The 23,666-nt window shown below is 38.8% G+C and overlaps 1 protein-coding gene across 4 annotated transcripts in view; it reads left to right on the top strand.

Annotated features, from left to right (window-relative positions):
- TFEC (transcription factor EC) overlaps positions 1-16,757 on the top strand; it is a 71,638-nt gene extending 54,881 nt beyond the window's left edge. For all 4 annotated transcript variants that reach the window (XM_063323224.1, XM_063323223.1, XM_063323226.1 and 1 more), the window contains 3 exons: positions 3,943-4,018; positions 12,500-12,647; positions 13,559-16,757. In XM_063323224.1, the coding sequence (XP_063179294.1) occupies positions 3,943-4,018; positions 12,500-12,647; positions 13,559-13,939 (605 nt within the window). In that variant the 3' untranslated portion in view covers positions 13,940-16,757. The remainder of the gene's footprint in view (positions 1-3,942; positions 4,019-12,499; positions 12,648-13,558) is intronic.
- Positions 16,758-23,666: the final 6,909 nt, after the last annotated feature.

Here is a 23,666-nt window from a genome sequence, read left to right as displayed (position 1 = left end):
CTTACCAGGGTAACCAAATGGAACTCAGTCTGCAAATATAGCCAACTATATGGCTTTCTACCCTGAAATTAATTTCTGTCTTATTTTTTCTTTCAAAATACTTTGCATATTTTAATGAACTTCTTTCTAGATCATCTCCTGCTCCTGTATTTTTATTCTAGTTGTACATGTATCCTACACTATTCCATTTTATTTGACATCACCTTTAAGAATTACAGTGCAAATCAGACAAGAAAAGAGGTAAATGGTGAAAAAAACAACAGCGAAGATCCAGCCTCCTCACACCATACTCACTGAGGCATCCAAGCGAGAGGCTGTATCACTCTATGGGTCATGGGAAGGGAAAAAACATCTACAGAGGCTATCAGACAACTTCCAAATGCTAGTTAAGCACTTAAAGTTGTGGAAATTATATGTCACAAAAGGAGATGGGGGCAGGACTGGGTGAGATACATGATCCTCTGACTCTGCTCTGATACACAAACCCCCGAACTTCTGGAGGCTGGGATCCGCTTCTGTTCCCTTCATGGAGAGCAGTGCAGCCACGTACAGATGTTAGGCTGTTCCAAAGGAACAGTCTTCTCTAGTTCAGGCTTAGAACATGATGAAATTCATAGTTCAGTGTCTAAATATTAAACTTATAAAAATAAAAACTGTTTTGGTTTATCCAGAATAGAAAAAAAATTTATCATTTTTATTGCTGAAAGAAGATTGTTTATAAAATTAGGACAACTTTCTGGTACTTAGACTTTCCAGAAGGCATCCTTATTTCTGCCTGTACATTCTTGTGGATTACAGGCAGGCCATGCAGATATTTAGGCCTGCTGCTAGCACATCTTCTCTGAAGTGCCAATGCAGCTGCTGCCTGTCTTGTTTGGGCAGGAATGGGGACTTTTTTCCGGGCAAGGAAAGGTGGTGGGTGGGAGTTGTCTGGAACTGTGAGGAGGGGAAAGACAGGAGCAAGCATACATTAGGGATGCCAGGTCTTACTATTGCCTCCACTCTTTATTTTGGCTCTGAGATCATCCTGCCTGAACACAGAAGACATGTCTGAGAACTGTCCCTTACCACTGGCAACTGAGCTGAAGGCTGTATGCCAGGGTGACAGTGCGCAGATGTGTAACATCTCTTCTTGTTTGGGTCCAGGTGTACGCTTCAGAGCTTAAAGTCTCTCTGGAGATGGCTCAACTATTCGATGGCTTGGACATATTAATGTATTACATATAAAGTCTTTATTAGTGTGATTTACTCTTTTATGAGTGCCAGATTTTTTAGAGACGGTATGAAAAATGAGGTATTGGAACTTGATCAGAATTATACAATCATGTTTCAGGTTGAATTAAGGTCCACATTTTACAGGAATGTTCTTGTACCTCCTCATACCAAGGAGGAACTAGAAAAAAAGTTCCTTATGAAAGGTTAAATCCTCAATGAAACCATGAAAAGGGATTTAGACCTAAGAAATGAAACCCATTCATCACGTAACAGAGAGTTTAAACCATTACTGAATGTATTTTGGTGGTGTGTGTTTGTTTGTTTGTCATAAACAAAGGATTAAGGGTGTAATGTTTGTTTGCTATATGGTCATCCTGTCCCTGTAGTTTGAAAAATCATCTTCTGGTTTAGCTTTGGTATAATTCGATACTTGAAATATTATTGCCAACTTAGGATACCAATAGAACTGTAGCAGACATAAATCAGTAAAGCTCCACTGAAATGTGTTTCCAAGCTTCCAAATTTCCCCCCTAATTCACTAGAATCATTGGAAGTTTCTTTTTAGGAAAAACTATAGCAATAGCAAGAAAGAGAATTCTGTAAGTGTCTACTTACGAAGAAATTTTTTTCTTTGCCTTGGTTTATAGCCAATGTTTAGTTGACTTTTTTTGATGGGCATCTGGCAGACCTTTTCCACACTGTAAATACTAATTAAACAACAGCTGTTATGCCATATGACCATAGAGTTAATGCACATCCTTTAACTCTTTTTTCCTTGCTATTATTTTGCCAACATAACTGAAATATCTTCTAAATTGCTCTGTTGCTATGTGCTCAGGTACACTGTGTTCTGCTAAGCCATCCAGCGCATTCATGCCAATAGGATGCACGGGGTCACTTAACAGTACGCTCAGGAGGATTATAACCCTGTCTCCTCAATATGACTACAAAACCCAAGATGCTTTAATCTGTTGAGTGAAATTCCTGTTTCTAAAGAGAGTAAGACGAGATAACACATCTCACCAAGGCAGGTGTCACATTCACCAGGGCAAATAACACCCAGGGAGTTTCCAGAGCTGGAATCTGCTAGGAAGAAATAACTGACTGCTGCACAACCTGAAGGCCTCACACAGACAGGAAGAAAAAACACCTTTATGTATTGGAGGAAGTAAAGAACCAGAAGTGATCTATGTGGTGGGGCTGAGATTGAAAGCGATATGCTCAATATGCCTGTGAGAAGGTTGCAGTCAGGCTGGGAAGACCCACCAGGCTTCCCTTGATTGCACACTTCTAATTTAGCTCTATCAGGCCCTAAGGACTGGCTTTTTGTACTTACATTCAAAATTAGGACATTGTACTTTAATTGAACATCCGTGTACATGGATGAGAGGAGCATGTATCCCTTCTGCCCATTTTCTAGGCTGACCTAAGTGGGTCTGGTCTGGTCTGACAGAATATAGTGTCACTAGCTTATCAACCCTAAGGTAAAGGCTCCCAAGAAGCAAGGAATAACAGAAATGCCTCAATGCAAGGCTAGTGATGGACCAAAGCTGAATCCTGTCCTGAATTCAGGCGCTTTGGATTGAGTCAAAGCATCATGTGGAGGGAGTGGACAAAAGTGCGAGTTCACACCAGTAGAACATCACTGCTGGTCTTCGACAGCGAGCAGTACCACAGCGGGACTGCGTTCTCACTGCATATACTTTCTATATCACAATTATATACAAGAAATCCCCTAAAGCGATAAGATGTCCATTGGTCCTATCCACTAGAAAATGTGAGGCTTCTGCATATAAAAGCTGGAGAAAAGCTGGTGAGGAAGCAGAGCAGAATTGTCTCTAAATTAGTGAAATGCGAAGCATGAAGGTGACTGTCCTTTTGTGCAGAGAAGGGGCACACACTCCAGTCTGGATTCCAGTCCAATGCTGATGAAGTGGACTGAAAGCATGGAGAGGGGGAACTAATTTTAAGAGGCTTTTTTTCCTTTCTAAGTAAACTGCAAGTCAGCAAAGGTACAATACATAGTTTGTTTTAGGAGAAGCATAAACTTAAATACAGATTTTTTAAAAAAATTGTTTAAATGAGGTTTTTCTTCATTTTCTGTGTGTTCTAAAAGTTATTGTAAATACGCTTGTGCTGTACTATCGAAGGAAACAGATGTGCTGGAGATGAAGTGTTCCTGGTATGCAGCCTTTCTCAGTTTCGGTGGAGGGATATGGTTGCAGATGTGTCCTCTCAGTGCTTTGCAATGCTGATAACAATGGATAAGAGATAGTGAAGCTGTTAACTGGGATCTGTAGCAGGAGTTCTGCCAAAATATGAAATGCTGGATGAATTGTCTTGTGCCCCTGTTGAAGTTATCAGCAAAACTCTAGTAAGCTAGAAAACTCCGTTGGGGGGGAGCGGGGTGGAGATAGGATACACAAACATCAGAAAAAAAGAAGTATTAGCTCATATTCAGAGGATGTGGGACTATTTCATTTTCTGGGAGTCTGGTTGTAAATGAGCATAAAACCTACAGGTAGGTTAAGATACAGAGATGGTACTAATCATGGAGTCTGTCCTGAGAGTAAGTCAGAGACAGGTAAGAGATCACGTTGGGATTTCTATTTGAGGGAGAAATTTTCTGTACATTGACTGACTTGTTTTTGACTAATTAAAATGTTTTATGTTGAATTTCTCCAACAATATTTTACCGCAAAAATAGTAACTGTTTCTTTTTAACAGTTGAGAGAAGAAGAAGGTATAATATTAATTACCGAATCAAGGAGCTTGGCACACTCATCCCCAAGTCTAATGATCCGTGAGTTCAACAGTCTTTCCTATAATAATGTTTTTAGTTTAAATACAGGGGGAAAACGACAGTTGCATATACTGTCTCTAGGATTGAGTAATGGGATACAAAATCTTCCATGCCAGGTCACTGTCTCAGATCAGGCTGTTAAATAACAAACCTTTGACAGATTTTTGGTGCTCGTTGGGAAAACATATGTCAAAGGATAATAAAATGACAGCAATTCCACAGTGTTTAAGAGAGAATGATAAATCAGGGGAAAAAAAACCCCAAACAACAAACAAAACCAAAAAGAAGAAAAAAAAGATGATAAACCAAACAACAGAAAGTCCAGCTCTCTGTCCCTGGGAGCAATTGAGTGGTGTCTCTGGAGAAGGAAGGAGTGATGCTTTCAGCCCTTGCCATGGGCCCTCTAGTGGGATAAAACAAAATGCATGTTGTCACTGCCCGCCCTTTGCCTAAATAAAAAAAAAAAAAAAAAATCAGTTTAAGACTGTAGATTGATCGTTTTTCAGAAGTCCTCTACTCAGTACAGAAAAAACAACAGTCCTAAAATGCAAAGATAAAAATAATAATTGCTATAATTGCTATAATAATAGCATTTTATACTAATGCATATACTTACACTAACACAGAATGCATATTTTTCAAACTGTACCTGCATTCCCTTAAAGCTTATATTTGTCATCAATATGAAAAAAGCCATCTCGGCAGGAACGCCTATTGCAGGATTAGCAATAACAATTCAGTGTGATATTTAATGCTGAACTTTAGCCTTAGATTTCTCACGTCACTCAGGGAAGCCTTAAGACCATGCACTAGCATGGCTGTGACTCGCATAAAATTGATTATACAGATTTTGTCTTTATCATTTGCATGTCAATACAGACCTGCATGATACTTCAAATGAAAACTTCTATTGATATTTCAGCCTTTTTTTTTTTTTTCCTTAGGACTAAGAAAATCTTGATTATATTAAGGATTTCTGTAACAATAGAAAGCTGCGTGAGACTCACATAAGTACAAGGTTGGCATAACAAGCCACTTGGAGTGATATCACCAGAGAGAAAGTTAACATACCGCATCCATTTTAGAGAATTCACAAACTCAACTCCTTCCGCAGCATCCAAGATTAGATAAATGGGCATGTTCCTGTTATTGATATAGAATTAGGTATTACAGCTGAGTTAAAATATGAAGCACTTGAAGTGCCTAAATAAACTTTTGGCCACATGTGATTCACTGCAAACACAGACTGGCAGAGGAATTTTAATTTTGCTGGTGCACCTTTCAGTATTCAAGACCATTTGGGCAAATAATTGAAAGATTTCTCAGGAAAACAGTGGATGGCACTGTTGGTTTGCAGCTATAAAGCAATAATGGAAGCAAGTTATGCTGCAAATAGAAACGGGCATGAGGTACAAATTCCAGTTGTGATTTTTGATTATCTACAGAGGTGTTTCAGTTACATGTTTTGGTCTGGATTCAGGTTTAGTTTTTGAGCTTATTCAAAACATTAATACCTAGAGCAATCCCTTTAGCTCTTCTTAAAATGAATGACCTGGACATGTAATTTTGCTCCAGTAAGAGGATGATTGATTTTAACCACAGATTTTGGTGTTGTTGCCTGATAAAAAAGTTTCAAGTATAGATCCTGAAGACATCACCTTTTCCCATTTTAGTCTTCAAAGCCATGATAGAGTTCAACAGTTACAGCCCCAAAGTGGCTCATGTTTACAAAAACACAAAGTGAGTTTAAGTGTCTCATGTTCTGAGGACTGCTGTCTTCAAAAAATGCTGGTAATCAGTACCCCTTTTGAAAATAGGCCAATTTAAAACCTTTCAAGTTTGTCTTAAGGTAAAAAAGAGGCATCAAAAGGTGCAGAACAATTTTGAAAAACTAGGTTATAACACAACTTTGCTGTAGCTTGGTGCCAGGTTAAATTAATCCAAAGACATGTAAACAATTTTTTTTTGAGGGTGGAAATACATCAATTTGACCATGTTATTTTGTTGGCTGAGCAGATCAAAATTATTATTTCTTTCTGGTACGGTCCTGTGTTGCCAAATCATAACTCAGTGTCCTTACCCTCTTTTTCAGTTCTTGCTTTTTCCTTCATAACACCTTACTGTGCCCCCAATCTGCCCTCTTCTTCTTTGAAAGAAAGAGATGTATCAGCTCTTACAATACTTTATCTGTAACATTTTATCACACGTAGCATTTTCACCTCGTATATTGATTTTAGAACATTCTTCTTATAGTGGGAACTTAGCTGTAAAAGGAGAAACCTTACTGATGCTTGGACTAATGACAGTGAAGCAAATCAGGCTTTGCATTGAAGAGCAAACACTGCCATAACTAAGCCATTGTGGTTAGCATGCCTGTCCCAGATGGCTTGCTTCAAGAAGATTACATTCAGACTCAGGAACAGAAAAGGACATTTTTGATGCTATTTGGAAACCTTTTATGATTTATATTTCTTAGAAGTGGTGTGTGGGGTTTTTATTTCACTTTTGTTTTGTTAGTTACATAGTGAACTTGTTTGGCTCCTGCAGAGCTTCCGCAGGGACTTTCTTTTGACTGGCTTAAAACCCTATTCTTTTCACTTTTTTTTTTTTTAATTTAATGATGAAAAGCGTGGATTACATTGCTTAAATGAATGGGTGTTTTAAGTTCACTTCATCAGCATTAGAAAATGGAGATAAGTAGAAGTTGCAAAGAACTTTGACTCTTTTGTGTAATTTTCAATGCTTAGATATCCACGTGGTAGATGATTCAGAAATGCAAAACAGTCATACAGAATAATTCAAAAATGGTATAAAAAAAGGCCCCAAATACCCGGTAATATTTTGCTGAAAAACTCATAACCAGCTCCTTCAAATATACCTACCTTTCCATTCGCGGTTCCTTTGTGTTCAGCCTTTCAGACCCCAGTTTTAGGTGGGTCACAGGACTTCGCATTCTGACAAAGTCTAGAAATGCCTACACAAGAACTGTTTTATGGTAGCCAACAAGAATGACCAGAAATACTAAGAAAAAAAATGTCTTTCAGAATTCTAGTCGTTTTACACAGACAGGATGTTAAGAGAACCACTGAGGATTTGGGCAGAAGTAGTGTGTTGCTCTCACTCTCTGCGTCTGCCTGTGCCTGACCTTCTGTCTGTTGCCAGTGGACAGACCCTCTAACAGCCGGCACAGCCACGTTTCTTGTAAAGGAAAACCTTGTGTACACTTATGTGATTATAAAATGGAAACTTGCTGCCCCTTTCAGAAGAATACACTTTGTAATTGTGTAGGTCATCAAAACAAGTACAAAGTCCTTCAAAGTATTTCTTTGAGCAAGCATAGGTTAAAGCTAATTTCTTGGAAAAAGGGAAAGAAACGGTCTGCAAACATAGTTTCAGCTTCACAAATGTGTTTGCTATTAGTAACTGCTCTGTGTCTGGCAGACTCTGTGACTATCACCGTCTCCCAAATTCTGTTTTTGTTAATTGATTTTAATCTTAGATGATCAGATATTCTCATCCTTCCTACAAGAGTTCAACTTGCGTTAACCAGTGGAGCTCCTTTGGCTTCAACAAAGTTACCTGAATGGAAATGAGCTGAAGATCAGTCTCATGGCTATGTTTCTTTTCTCCTAAATGAGAAACTCTCCTAGGTGAGAGTTACATGTTGGGGTCTGGGCATTTGAGATTTGAGAAGAGAGATTCAGCTGGTAAAGTTAGGAGGAGCTAGGGTTCCAAGACCAATAAAACACAATGTGTTTGTTACTTACTTGTTACTTTTCCATGCAAATCACGTTAAGTGTGGTAGACCTCTGTTAATTAAACCAGGTAACACATGCGTAGCCTGCTAAAAATTTTGATTATTGTACCACATGCACACACAAAGACACAATCCTCCTTTGCAGAGGTCGTTGCTGATGACCAGACCTGCAAAACTTCTTACTGCTCTCAACTGACTTGTTTCACGTGTAGAGTTTCCCACATGTTTCAGTATTTACAGGAAGGAGACTTACATACACACAATAAAAATGAAGAATAAAGCAGGGGGGGAAAGAAAGGAATTAACAGACAGTGAAAGAGATAAATGAAAGAAAAAAAAAAGGATTCCTGACATCTCCAAAGACTAGTTGATCTATAATGAACTTAGTAGGTTCAAAACAGTTGCGAATGCAACTGTTTGGTCTGTTTTTATAAAGCAGTTTCCAATAAAATGGCTAACATCTGACAGTAGCTGCCCAGTTTTTAAAGGTTCTCAAATGGGTTTGTAGGCCTTGTCATTTCAAATTTTATCTCTATTATATGGTGAGAAAGCACAATATGTAAATCTCTAAAAAGCAAAAACCCCACATTTCCCCAGTGCCACCTTTATAATATTTCAGATAACTTGCACCCAATTTAGAATTCAGCATTTTCAGAGAAATAACAGAAAACCAATTACTGAACGGAGAATATCTGAATTCTTAGGCACTTGCTATGCTTGGAGTTAACCCACCTTCAAATGCTGAGGTGTTTTTTTCTTCCCATGATAGATGAATCCGCTTGCCTGCGAAGCAGAGCCAGATGCATTGCAGGCTATTGCTATGCAGGCACCTCCCATGTCCTATTCCCCCCCTTTGCCTTCATCCTCACTTGTTACATTGCTGCTCTTCCAACCCTGCATGTCTGCACAGAGCTTCTGTTTCTCCGTAGCTCTGTCCCGTGACTGCTGTATGGTGCCCTGGGCTAGAACGGATGGAGAGTGTCTGCGATGCAGAACCAGCACAGACATCTTCAGTATTTTCTGAAAAGAAAATACTGGTATAAATAGAGACACAAGGAGTGAAAGACATGTTGACTTCTAAGGTCGCCAGCTGATCCTTTGCTGTGTTGCCTTCAGACATTGGAAGATTTAACTTCAACATTTCTCATTTAATAGGACACCAACCAGCATATGTATATATAAGTAGAGATGTAGAAGGTATGTGGGATACATGCACAGACACAGACGCACACAGAGCATAACAGAGTCTCTTAAATGATGATAGTAGCCACAGCATTTTCATCCTAGATCTCCATGATAGTTTTGCCTCTCAAATCTGTAAATCTTGCCACAAGAGATATCTATCTATGCATTTCACGCAGAAGCTGACCAGATCCATCTCTCTGGCAGTTTGAATCCAGGAATTAGCCCTCTTGTGAAGACTTACTTCAACCTATGAGAAAAAATATCATTACCATATACGTAAAAAATCAAACTATCTAGGCAACATGAACTAAAAGTAAGCAATATCACAAAGGCGGTCAATTATGTGTAACATGAATGCATTTCATCACAAAAAGATTCCAAACACAGTCATGAATATATGGCTTATTCATATGTCAAGCAGAAAGATTAACCAAAAAATATTTTTGTCTGAATTTGATTTTGCATTCATAACATTTTATAACTGACATGAAATTGATTGTGAAATCATTATCATCAAATATTTGCCAAGTATGTGATATATGCATATTTTTCTCCTGCTGTTACATGTCTTAATTATTTCCATTTTCCAGTCATGGATTAATTTCTGATTTCATAGTGCTACATTTTTATGTTGAGACCATCAGTCCGTCACTGGCTTAGTTTTGTCTTGATTACATGCAGGAGGAGCTGACCCCCCTTGCCTGGGCAGATTGCGTTTCTCCAGAGTTTCGGTTATAGGTTTTCTTATTACTGTAGCACTTTTCATAGTTGCCATGAAAATGTCCTAAATCAGTTGTTTTCACTTGAAATTAAACAAAACCCTACTGTAATTCTGAGCTATATATAGCACATATAGCTCATATCTGAGATGGCAGTGGAGATTCATGGTTTGAAACGTTGTTGTCCTCCTGACTTCGCTGCTCCTATTTATTCAGGAGTGCTCTGGTGTAGACAGACAGGCATCTCGCTGCCTTTCAAACTCCACTGCAATTCAGGTATAAATAGGGACCTCTCAGTATTTTAGTTAACCTTCCAAAGAGGCCTGAAGAAAACAAGATTATAATGTGGTGATGGCAAAGATTTGTCCGGAAAGTAAGCATTGTGTGTACTAAAAACTTCCTTAACCTTTACGGTTTGAACGTAAGTATCCCACATGTGAGGAGAAAGTCCCCTCTTAGGAGGGAGTCCATGGGATGCTGGCAGGAAAATGTTCTGTCCTCCCCCCTGCGCAGGAAGTACAGGGAGAGGAAGAAGGAGACAGAGGAACTGCCAAGAGATGTTTCAGCTGCCGTGAAGTACACAGGTTCTGCTCGTGGCTCCCAGTCCCACCGCTGCTTTAGTTTTTTTGACCAGGGAATGTCTAAATGAGAAGACATACCCACTTCAGCAAGCAGCCTCTGATGTTATGGCTTCGCAGACAGCAGGGTCTGAGTCAATAATTATTTTCTCTCTGACCACCTCACCTTCTAATCCTGAAAGCTGTGCATTCATGGCCCACATCACTGAGACAAGGGGAGGTCCCAGCTTGCTGGAACCCTGCGGTTTGTGTGCTGCCCAGAGGACAGAGATATGAGTTCGAGCCCTCTCTGATCAAAAAACTCGTTCTCCCAAATCTCTAGCAGATTATGTAAATTCTAGGATATGGTTAAACACTGTGATGCTTTATCATAAATAATTTTGCATATTATCATGGAATCATAGAATCATAGAATGGTTTGGGTTGGAAGGGACCTTAAAGATCACCTAGTTCCCACCCCCCTGCCATGGGCAGGGACACCTCCCACTAGACCAGGCTGCTCAAAGCCCCATCCAGCCGGGCCTTGAACACTTCCAGGGATGGGGCATCCACAGCTTCCCTCGGCAACCTGTTCCAGTGTGTCACCACCCTCACAGTAAAGAGTTTCTTCCTAATATCTAATCTAAACCTCCCCTCTTTCAGTTTAAAACCATTACCCCTCGTCCTATCACTCCACTCCCTCATAAAGAGTCCCTCCCCATCTTTCCCATAGGCCCCCTTTGGGTACTAAGCATCTTTAAAGCTATCAGCTCCATAAGGTTTTATCCCTAGTACAGTGCATCAGGGAAGGCCAGGTAGTCTGGGTCCCTAAATCCTGTACCTGCCCAGCTTTTGCCCTGTATATTCAGTAGAAAGAAGGACAGCTGCCTTGGTGGAAGTGTCTAAGGGTGCTGAGCCATAGGGTAAGGTGCAAGGTTCTCTGGGCACTTACTCTGAGAGGCTGAAGTAAAGCATAGACACTTCTGCAATAAATCCACTCCAGGTCACAGTTTTACTCACCATAAGTGAGCATGTGAGTAGAAGCAAGTCTCACTAACTAAAGCAACCAAGAAATAATGGAAAGTGATGATTGACTGGAGTGTTATTTGTATTTCTTTTTGACTCTATAAAAGCCAGCATATAAGTATATGTATTTGGAATAAACACTAAAAGAAAAAACCCACTAAGGTGGTTACTCTAAGGTCACTCCCAACCTCAGATTCTTGCTGGTTTAAATAGCTTTTTCCTTCTCAGGTTTGCTTTATAGGACCAGAACCTCTGCCAATCTTCTCCACAGTCTAAGCCATCTTGCAGTGAAGTGGATCGTTTGGATAAACCCTTCTGTCTGTATATTTCATGCAGCGGGTCCATCCCGTATCATAAAATGCTGAACTTTATTAGAAATTAAACCTTTTGAACAAATTTGATTCTTGTTCCAAGGCCTCAAGACCTAACATAAAGGAATACATGGGAAGTTGATAAATGGGTACATGAAAGTCCTTGAACGGATGCATTTGAACAAGTGTATTGTTGTTAGTAAGACTGCTTGTAAACTGGAAGTTAAACCATAATTTTCTGATGGATGGATATGTTTAATCATTATTTTTTTTTTATTTTTTTTTGCAAGGCTTTTATTTTGAGTTGGGGTCTGCATATAGCTGGGGATTTTAACTTGGTTTACACTGTTTCAAGATTTTTTGAAGGGGATTTTTGTCATTCCATAGCCATTATGCTTACCAAAGTGTGATTTGTCTGGTCTATCATCAATGAGGAGTGGCATTCAGCACAGACCATTTTTTTCTCAACAAGCATAAAAGCAACCTCATTAGTGAGTCAGGTAAAAGGAGTAGTATATTCAAAATGATCTTTAAAAATTTAGGCTTAAGTCCTCAGTAATGTATATTTCCTAGTTCATTAATGCAGAAATACTGCACATAGATTTTAATCTTAGAGTTAATAATAAAAGCAATTTTCACTAAAAATATAAAAACTGTAATGGTAGAATCATGATATTGCATTTAGCTCTCCCACAAAAAGTCACTTTATTACTTTCTTTTGACACTTATTTTCATTCTGGGATTAATTTTACTATATAAGGGCTTCTTAACTATTCTATTAAAATTTCCATTCAGAAGCAATAATATCTAAGAGTGAATAATAGTCATGTAAATCATTATTTCATATTAATGTAAAAGATTTTGTAAGTTCTTATGAATTCTGCTGACATGCACAATTGTGAAAAGGTTATCTCTACATTCTGCAGTGATATGCGCTGGAACAAAGGAACTATTTTAAAAGCATCAGTGGAGTACATCAAGTGGCTACAAAAAGAACAACAGAGAGCCAGAGAATTAGAACACAGGCAGAAGAAATTAGAGCATGCTAACAGAAGACTTCTACTCCGAATTCAGGTTTGCACAAGAACGTCGCCATGAACTACAAAGCTTTTGCAGTACTTATCCCTCATCAAATTTTATTAATCTATATCACTTTTCCCCAAATGGCATTTATTAAAAGTGAATTGGCTTTCCCTATTTATTGCTGTGTATACTGGGGAGGGGTTATTTTTTAGATTTCTTTGATAATTAGACCTTACATAAAGGACTACATGGAAAGTCAATAAAGTATTTCTACAAAGACTTTCCTTATGTATGTCTTCCTTATGTAGAGCCAGAGAAAGACAAAAAAGGAAGCAAAAAACTGTATCTCTGCAGCCAAAAATCAATACTGGACACAAAATTCCCTTCAGTATTTTCGTTTGCCCTTTGTAACCATTTCACACGTTACAATTCCTTGGGTATAGTGTGCCATGTTATATCTGCTTGCGACACTAAGCAGCAGAATACGGCTCTGCATAGCTTGAAATGCAAGATTTGAATATAGACACGCATGAAGATGAGATGACAGATAGATAGACAGAAAATCACTCATCCTACATATGGTGATTTACACATACCTGTATATCATAAGCATCATCAAATGAAGTATCTTCTATTTCTCTGCGTAGCCATGGATAACGAGCTAGAAAGGTGCAATGCTTTTCTGTCACCTTGATTGGGTTCAGTACGCAATGGTTTTAGAGAAACTGTCCTATCTTTTATGGTCCCGTAGGACAGCTGCTTAACGACAGGAGGGGAAACAAAAACACTCGGGTGGCAAATTATCATAGGTTAACAATTTCGTATTTCAAAACATAGTCTTACAACTGGATTAAAAATATTATTAATTTGCATGTACTATCCGTATACTTATTGCAATAGTTCTGAAAACACTATTTTGTCTTATAAAGTCACTATCTAATTGTTTTTGTTTGAAATGTTAGGAACTAGAGATCCAGGCACGCGCACATGGCCTTCCAGTCATGTCTTCCCTCAGTGCTGTTGATTTAGCTGCACAGGTCATCAAGCAACAGTCTTATGCAGAGGAGAACTCTGTAGACTACTCTCAACAAATGCCTCTGGCACATGGACCAAATTCTGATGTTTGTGATGGATCTACAGCCTTTTCTGATCCGCTTTCACACTTCACGGATTTGTCCTTCAGCGCAGCCTTGAAAGAAGAGCAACGGCTAGAGGAAATTTTACTGGATGACAGGGTGTCACCATTTGGAACAGACCCACTCTTGTCCTCCACGTCCCCAGCCGCGTCGAAAGAGAGCAGCAGGAGAAGCAGCTTTAGCACAGATGATGGAGATGACTTATAAAAGCAGAAAGGGCCTCATACTTCTCTCAATCACTTGCTAAAAGACTGAGTTGAACGTAAGCATGGTGTTTGTGCTTATTTTAAATACGAATAAGGAGAGCCACTGTGAAGTTAAGTTACCACATGACAAGGGTTTAAATCATCCCTTACTTCACAGGAAAATGAGATGGACAAGAACTCATATCACTTTGCCCCAAATTCACACCCTCTGTTCACAGCTGACATTTGCACAAATCTTTCTTTGCTGGGAATGCTTTTACTATTGTTTCATGACTTTTTACAGCACTATCAAAATGGTTACCACAAAAGGAATACCCACGTTACAAAAATGTATTGAAACTCCCTCTTCAATCTGCATTCATTATTCTCTGCTATCAACGTGAGTTTTAGTCATTTTTTAATTTCTCTTTTTTATATAACTAAAAATTATACAAAATGTGAGGCAACAGGGAACTATTTAAGCTGGGAACTATAGAGATGTTACAGGTATTAAAATCTGAAAAAACAGATGGTAGTGCTTTCGCACAAGTGAAGCGAGCGTGAAATTTAAACTGCGTAGGCTTCTCTTTAAAAGGAGAAAATCCATTAAGCTTTTCATGGAATTCCATTTTTTAAAAATTTCATTTGTAGAAAAAGAACAGACTTTTAATATATGTTTTAATGATACAGAAGAAAAATGGAAACTAACATAATGACAGAGACTCAAACGAACTCAGACAGAAAAATATATGACATTTAGCAGAAAGACTGTATGGATGTACAAGACAACAAAGATACTCCGTGTTACAATTAGCACAATTTAAAACAAGCACAATAGGTAACAGTGCTATGTCAGCTGCTTATTCCAAGAATATTCAAACTGCGTCCTTTTTTGTGGGGAAGAGATCAGAATTCAGATAGACAAGAGTGTGCTTCTGGACGTCCTTTGGCAGCACAGCAAGGTTTTTCCAAAGGGACTCTATCCATATGCATGCTTTTGATCCATTTGGAAATGGAGGGAAATGACAAGATTCCCATTGCAAACACTTGAAACAAAGAGAATTTAATTTCTAATTTGGTTTTGGATTCAGTACAGAAAAGCTGGAAAGGAAGACTTTTCAAACCAAAGGGGATATTCAGAAGTGTTGATGCGACGCACTGCTTCTCATAACTACCTTGCTAAGAGGGAGCGTTCAGAAAATGTGTTTTGATGAGTCAGTGAAGGCTTGGCAGTTAGACAGCAGGTAGAAGGCATATCATTTCTAGACATAGTGGAATTCTGGAGTGTTCCTGGAGGACATTAAGTGCAATCGTTCTAATATTAATACATGGGAAAATAGGCTGGCACAGGTCCTTCATAGTTCTTCCTCAACCAGAGCCAAAAGGTCACATTAGGGAGTTCTCTTAAAAATTCCAAAACATGTTTCAAAAGTATGTGTTAATTTTGCTGTCACCAAGCCTGCCTCTAACCCCAGAAGTGTCACAGGATTGGAAAGAGTAAGAGGCAATTAAAATGGATTGTTGATTCCATGGATGTTTTAAGTGCATTTAAACATATTACCCAAGAACAGAGCAATTGTTTCTTCCTATTCTCTCTTCTGTTATTGGTACCTGGATCCTCCTCACACTCCTTGTGAAGTTTGTGCTCCACCAGGGCTGTAGGCCATTCCTGACCAACCCAGATTCTTGGGGTTTCTTGGGTCCTAGTTTTCTTGGGGAAACTATTCACAATAGTTTCTTAATTGGAGAGTTAGCAGTGGCATAATAAATTCTATCTGGATGGCTATGAAAGATGATGGAGTATCCAATTTCACAATAATATTTATGTTTTTAGGAAACTCAAGGATTTATAAGAGCCTATGCAAACTACTTGTATATAAACTGAACAGAGCAGAACTGATCTTGTTGCATACGTGTGGGGTCCCAGACAGCCCAGCACACACCTGGCCCTCCGAAGAGGCTGAGATACGTTTCTACTGCATGGTTAAAAATAATAAAAACAACGAACAGTCCTCTGGTCATTTTATTTTTATTTTTTTTTAGCATGAAAGAAAGGAACGGAAAGACAAATGAGTATTAACCAAAGGTAATTGAACGTAGAACTGATCACCATTTTAATTGGAGTGCTTCTATAAATTAAGCTCATTAGAAGAGGAACCACTTTGTCATAGTTTTTCCAAAGACTAGCTAATATTGACATTTGAATTCAAAATATGATGAATTAAAAGTAACATTTATGCCCACATTATGTCTAGTGTAGGATGCGTATTGTCCATTTTAGCTGATAAAAGGAGGGGATACTTGGTTGATATCAAATGCCATTTGTCCTTGTACTGCAGTTTCTACTACATTAGTTTTAAATACACCAGTGTGAATTGCTCATAATGGAGAAAAAGAAATTAAATATGAATGTATTACATGATTTTCCCATTGAACTTTTACATGGGAGTTAGACCATACTTCTGAACTATATTGACTTTAAATAACATCCTGAATTTCATCACTTTTATAAGCACTGTTCTAAAAAAACATTATAGTGCATCCATTAAATTTTTTAAAGTTGATTTTCATTCTTCTGACAATTGCTTCTGTCTGAAGCACCAGATTTTTTTTCCTCTTCCTGCATGAGAAACTTAACAGAAGATAGCGAATGCTCCTTTTGCAATATACCGTATTGCATCTATCATTAAACACATTCAAGCTGTCTGCATTCACACAAAATCCCCAACCCCCTTGCCCAAAACACTAAATCTATCCATACCTGTAGGTGTATATTATGGCAATGTTGTTTCACTACTGTTAGGTTTGTTCTAGTAGGAAGTCATTATAATTAGTATTTTAGCTAGCAGCATCACCCTCGAAATCAAGTGGTGATACAGGGTGCAAGAATCAGTAATCTAGGACATCTGGGGATAAATAGGTGGTTCCGAAGGCATTTGAGAGATGCGTGTGCTGGTAAACCATATCCCAGATTTTCTGGAGTAAGCACGCCCCCTCCCACCCCAGGTTCGGTGAGGCCGCGGTGCAGCTGGGAGGACTGTTAGAGCAGAGCAGAGCTTGGTCCTGCTGACTTGCACCGAGGAAAGGGATTTCATGACTACAGGGACAAATCCTGACATCCTTCCTCAGGCGGAATTTCTTTGCTGTCCATGCGAGTTTTATTGCGGTAAAACATGGGGCAAGCAAAATACACTTCTTAGCTATTTTCTACAGAGATGTGTTTAATGAAATCTCATGGAAGAGATGCATAATATGTCTGTGGCTCTGGGCCTGGAAAAGAGTTTAAAGACTTACAGAGGTTGACCCCAAGCAGGGCAGGGGGTGAGGGGAACTGGCTATTTTTGTCAACATGTATTAAATGAGGAGTTCTTGCTTGTTTTCAGTAACAGCTGTTCGAAGCTGGTGGACATATTCCTACAGAATACACAAAACAGTGGACTCATAATTACACAAAAGGAAAGGGAGTTGAAATATTAACATCCTGTTTAATTCATGAAATGGATATAGATACTATACTAAGAACAGAAACATAAATTATTTCATTGCGCATGGTGTGCATAGTGTGAAAAGCTACAGTAAGCGCAAACAGTTTTAACAAACAGGAATGCAGTTGCTTTATACAGTAAAATAACGAAATATAATTCAGTCATTTAATCTTAACAAGAATATTGTTATTATAATACCTTTTGACTTTAATAGGACTGTATATATGAATGGAGGATGTAAAATTATTGTAATTTAAAATTATGTTAAGTCTCTTAGATAAGTAAAGACATTTACATTACTATTATGAGACTGTAGAATATTTTGATAATAATTGCTATTTTTCATTGTTAACCATATAGTATCTTGTTTTCTAAGTCAATGTATGCAGACAGAATGTACTTTATTACACACTGTACATGCAATCTTTTTAAAATTACATTTTATACATGCTGGTATTTTATGTTTATTATATGAATACAATTAAAGGACTGAAATTAAAACATCTCTTTATATGTCCCTGGTGAAACTTCACTATCCAGTCCCTCAAAGAACACCATCACAAGACAATATAATAACATCCGCTAAGAACATCTGAGATACCTAACAGACAAAACACTTCACAACTGCTAAACATTTAGTCCATTATGATACATCATGATCCAGTAGCCTCCCATTAATAAAAATAATTGATACATTCTTTAATATGGTCTCCTGCCATCTGCTTATTCCTGCTGCTAAGGCTTTGATTTATGGAAAGTGTTTTCAGAATGTTGCAAAATTGCTAGCAGGCATGATGATATCAGTTAAATCACTAAGAAGCTCTACAAAAACCTTTTAATGTACTAGATGTTCCCCAGACAATCTAGGATAAACAGAATATTGTATTTTAAGATGTAAAACATTTTTTTAAAGCTGATAATTAGGTAGCATTTGGCACTAAAAGATACTCTTACTTAATGAATTAAGTAAGGATTTGGATTGCATTTTGAATTCCTAATATCAAAAGTGCAGCTTTCTTTAGAAGATACTTGGTGCTTTCTGTGCAGGAAATGATGCAGAACTTGTTGAGCAGTAATATATATTTCAGCTATAGTTTTGTAATAGTTCATTGTTTCATGTAAAATAGTGCTCATTTTTTGTGTACATCAGATAAACATTCTATTTGTAATAAAGATGTTCTCCAGGCTCTTTATTTCATCAAATAACTAAGACACCCCTATCCGTATTAAAACACAATAATATTATAAATATTATTTAAAGTTCAGTGATTAGCCATGGAAAGAAGCTTTGCTTTTTTACATATTTATTATGCACTTAGGATTTGATCATAAAAGGTACCCAGCTCCTTTGTGAGGGAGTGAGAGCCCTCAGTTCACTTTGAAGAAAGGCAGTGCTCAGCCTGTTGCAGACTCAGACGCTTAACGATTAAATAAACAGCATCAGAAAATAAAATCAAAAGTTATTTCAGAGATGAGAAAAGCACTACGTGATACACTGCTTGATTAAAAGTAGCGATGTTTGCAATTGACAGAGAAACAGAATTAATGTCAGCATCATTTGTACTGACAGCCAATGGGAGATTAGAGGAAAATGTATGAAGTTGTGATAATAATCAGACCAAAAGTCTAATTATAAAGGAGGCTGCAGCAGTGAAGTACGCTAAGGCTTATTGGTTAAATCACTGGTACCCATCAAGTTAAATATATATCAGTTTCATTAATTGGCAACCACAAGACAAATGTTCTATATTCAGGGTGGTGATGATTTTGATATAATCCACCACATTGTGGTTAAGTATATGATTCATGTAATAAGAAAAAGGTGCCTCCAGGCTATTGTTCCTAGCATGGATTAAAATTTACATATTGCTTCTCCTTATGTCAAAACATCTGGTGCCTGCAAATGCTAACATTTCGTTAAAAAGTTTCACAAGATAGGAAAAGTGGATTGGAAACATTGCATGTGAATCATTCAAGCATTATAATGGAATAAGAGGCTGAGTTATGAACAGGCAGATTGAACAATAGTATAGTCAAAGAGATTCATATGCTTATGAGTTTGATAGACAACACTTTGTAGAAGAAGGGGAAATGCCCCAAATCATAAGAAATAACCAATCTTTTTTTTTTTTTTCAAATGTCATTCAGGTATCTCATCTCGGTTACTTTCCATACTGCATTTTTCCCCAAATAAGATCCCTTTACCTAAGTATATGTACTCAGTGCTAAGACAGTGGCTACATTCATTTCATTCATGCAGTTTAGTATGTTGGGATCCCTACCTGCCACGTAGCTTCCTCAGAAAATTTCATTACACTTATTTGTACTCTCCTATTTTACAGCAATATACCAGGGTATAGCAGGGTAAACTTCAAAATATTTTAGAGGCCACTTATCCTAATCTTCTTACTTCCTTGGAAAACCTAGCAGTCCTCGCATCAGAACCTAGACCCTAGACTTAAGGTCTTTTTTCCCTTTGATTTCTAGGTGGGACTGAAGGTGTTATTTTTCACTTATTAAAAAAGTTATTTTTTTGGTGCTAGGTTATCACAGATTGCTGCGAATACTAGACACATTACAGTTGGAAACTTCCCTCTGTGTGAAAGGAGGCAACAAAAAGTGTTTTCTGTAAAGTGCCTCGATTTAAGTGATACTGTATCTGTTAATTTTCTGGAATCAAAATGTAAACTTTCCTAGGGGGGTGTTGTGTTTGCAAAAGAGGAAACATTCAGAGAGTAATGGCTCCCCCAAAATGCTTTGGCATTTTAAAAATTTACTCCTTGGATTGGAAATTTACTTTCTGATTTAGGCCCATGGAGTTCATGCATGTGACATTTATATGCCCTAAGTTGCCCCCCGACAATACCTCGGGGATGTCCCAGGATTGCGTGTCTGTGCAACGCAGATGGCAGTGGCTGCAATCGCTCTTTTCTACAACCAGTGCCACCGTCAGCACAGTCAAACGTCCAAGTCTTGTTCTCCCACCTCTCTGGGGAGGGACAGCCTCGCTTTCTACCTGGATTTCTTCATCGGAGCTGGCACAGCTCTCCTGATCATCCTGACTCAAATCCAGAGCGGGGTCACTTTGCAATCCTGCTAACACCTAACAGGTTCAAAATCCATAAGTATAATATGGAGGTTACACAATCTGGTTGCCCATGATAGCAAGCAAGGATTTGGCAATGCACTTGAGCTCCTCTGCTGATCCCCCAGGCTTCCTCCCATGGAGCCTCAGCTGGGTTTGAACAGGAGGGCAGCCAAAGCCCAGCACAGGCCAGGAGCTACTACAAACCCTGTGAGAACCCATTAATTATGTGAATGGTGGTTAACAGGAGTTTTGGGTGGGTTTTTTTAAGCATTTTTCATTGTTTGTACATTGTATTTACTTGTAATGGACTTGCCTTCAGTTGCCAAATGATTCCAAATTATTTAAGTTTAAATTGGAAAACATAATTTGGAAAAAAACCTGCTAGCTAAGTATTTTAAATACTGTCCCAGGAGTAGGCTGAGTTAAAGGAAATGCGTATTTTTAAAACAAAGGACGATAACATTAAAAATTCTGTGGCACGGTCACCTTAATCATTAGGGGGAGGAACCTCGCCCAGAAGGAAATCCTGCATTGCTACTGAGCCATTATGAAAGTAAAGCGAATACCCAAAGTCATTGCAGAAGTACCGTTCCATCATTTCCACTGGAAAACAGTTTCTGCTGCGGGACCTCTAATCCATATAGCCAGCTTGCTATAAAAAACAAACCGGCATGAACTAATTTAGTCTTACTGCAAAGTAAAGTAAGCATGATCAACCATAAGCATGGACCAGGGAACCAACTTCTGCAATACTCACTCAAGGGACATTGTCTCCACCTGGGAATTTACACTCTAAATTATGTTAAATTTGACCTGCTCTTTTGCAGTTGGTAGAGCATCCTTCGGGCAAGTGAAAAAAAAAAAAAGCCTGAGACAACTGAGGATAAGGAGCATGGAAAACAAAAGAAAGTACATTCTTGATCCCAAAATGTCACAAATAGATCTGGTGCACCCGAAGGAAATCTCTGCCCAAGGGCAAATGTCAGCCTGAAAAGCAGGCAGGGGAGTACTGGGCTGGCTCTGGCACAGCCTGCCCCTTCCCGCAGGAGGAAAAAGGACCTGATTTCAGGATATTTGCAGCTTCCAGTGAGGTAAGTTATGAGTACATCTCCTCACCCACATTTTCAAACTGTGCCAAATTTTGGGGGATAAAACACAAATATTCTTCCCTCCCTTCCTCACTGCTCTTGCTCCTCCAAAGTCTGGTGCAAGTGTGAGGAGCATCAGCTCCTCCTGCTTGTCAGAGACCAGCTGCAGCCTCAGCTGAACCCGGCGGATCAGTCAGTGGTTTAACAGGTTGGTAGCTGTGAAACAATGCCAATGCACTATTGGTGACAAGTAATTATATGATTATTTAAAAGCCAAGAAATGGTTTTCTACACATCATGATCCTCCATATTGCCAAGTGTGGAAATAAAATAAACTTATTTGCGCTTTAAGGCTTGCCATTTCAGAGGAACTAACTTAGTTTTGGTGCTCAGTGTATTGAAATCCAGTAATAAGTAGATGTTTGGTTCTCTTAGGCCCGTGAAATTCCAAGCTGGGTGGTTGCTGGCTCCAGGCGCTTTCAGTGTTACCAGGAGGTGCACGTGGCTTGCTCTTGATAACCTTGCTGGTGGGAGCAGACATCACGGGCCTGTTGGCTTTACTGGGGACTTCCTTCTAAATAAGGGGTCTTATGATAGGCCTATAAAAATATGCTTATTACTGCAGCTATCAGGCTCATGTCCTATTTTGCAAGGGGGAGAAGTACATTTCACATTAAAATATTTGCAAAAATGTGCCCATGTGGTCTTTCCCTTCAAAGCCCGCTGTCTGAGGCAGATGTCTAGAGTCTCAATACAGGCCATGCATTACTTTCTTTGGGGGAACTAAATTCTTAAGTGAACTGAAAGCAAGTGATTTGGGACTGTTCACAGACTGTTTCTGTGAGACTACAGCTTTCTTATTATTCCTTCTGCCTTTGCCCAACTGTATTTTTAAAGTGCTTGTGCTAGACCATGGTGCCAGCCAGAGAATATAAAAGCACAGAGACAGTGATCTGATTGACAGCCATTGCCCAAAACAGATTTATATATGTACTCTGAAATATGGACACAGATTCTGTGTACTGAAATAATTAAGACCCGCAGTGTCCTGCTCCAGTTCAATTCTGGTATGTGGAGCAAAGATGTTGCTCAGAGAGTGGCACAAGGAACTGATCTTGTAGAAAGCATCGCAGTGATATTGCACTTTCCCAGGCTGAGACCTGGGTTTCTTTCCTCCTTTATGAAGTAACTTCATAAGCATTGTTTTTCTGTTCCATTACTGGAGCACATCTGCTAGCAAGAGACTGTGGAAGTCCTATTCCTATTTAGCACAAGGTCCTATGGTATCTTCCTTGTCTATAAAATATAGGGATACTTAGGTCTGTATTATAAATAATAATACATGTATGTGGTACGTGATTCTAATGATGTAATTCAGTTTCAGGTTTTTACTGCCATTCATAAACTGCTTCAGCAGACTTCTTGTAATTTATGATATCAATAGAGCCCCTTAAATTACATCCTAGATTCTGCCTTGTATTGCCCTATGAAAGAAAATGGCTTTGTATCCAATATCACTGTAAGAGGAGTGCTAAAGGGAGAATGAACCAGAAGTCAAGTGCCCTTTATTGACAGCGAATATTGCCTTCACAGTGTGCAATATGTGAGAACTGAGCACTTGAAAACAACTGCTGTAACCCTCAACTTAATTGTTTGCTTTGAAACTATGTGGAGTTTCCAGCACTGGTTTGAAATAAGCTTGTCAGGGTCACAAGCAAGGTGAGGCCATCTTTCACTGTGCTGTACTTTTTGGACCCACAGCTTCTAAATATGAGAGCTTCAGGGCCAAAATAGCTGCTGCAAAGTTTTGCCATTGTCTAGTCTGACTCAGGAGCTTCTTTCTCTCGTCAGGGGCTGGCTGCCATGCCAGGACCAGCTCCCCAGCTGAAAAGATTGGTCCTGAAGCCCACGTTGCCCAGGGTAGTGATGGCATTTGCACAGGAGCCATATATTCTTGGCTGTAGTGTGAATCTGCGCTGGAGTTTTGAATATTTCCAGTTGTGACCCAAGTAGAAGTTGTCTCTTCTGCCTTCATTAGGCAATGGGATAAATCCCAGTGCACCCATTAGGAGGTGGATCACAGCAGAG

The sequence above is a fragment of the Chroicocephalus ridibundus genome, chromosome 1, assembly GCF_963924245.1.
Source record: "Chroicocephalus ridibundus chromosome 1, bChrRid1.1, whole genome shotgun sequence".
Taxonomy (NCBI): Eukaryota; Metazoa; Chordata; class Aves; order Charadriiformes; family Laridae; genus Chroicocephalus; species Chroicocephalus ridibundus.
This window is presented reverse-complemented; position numbering and strand designations above follow the sequence as displayed.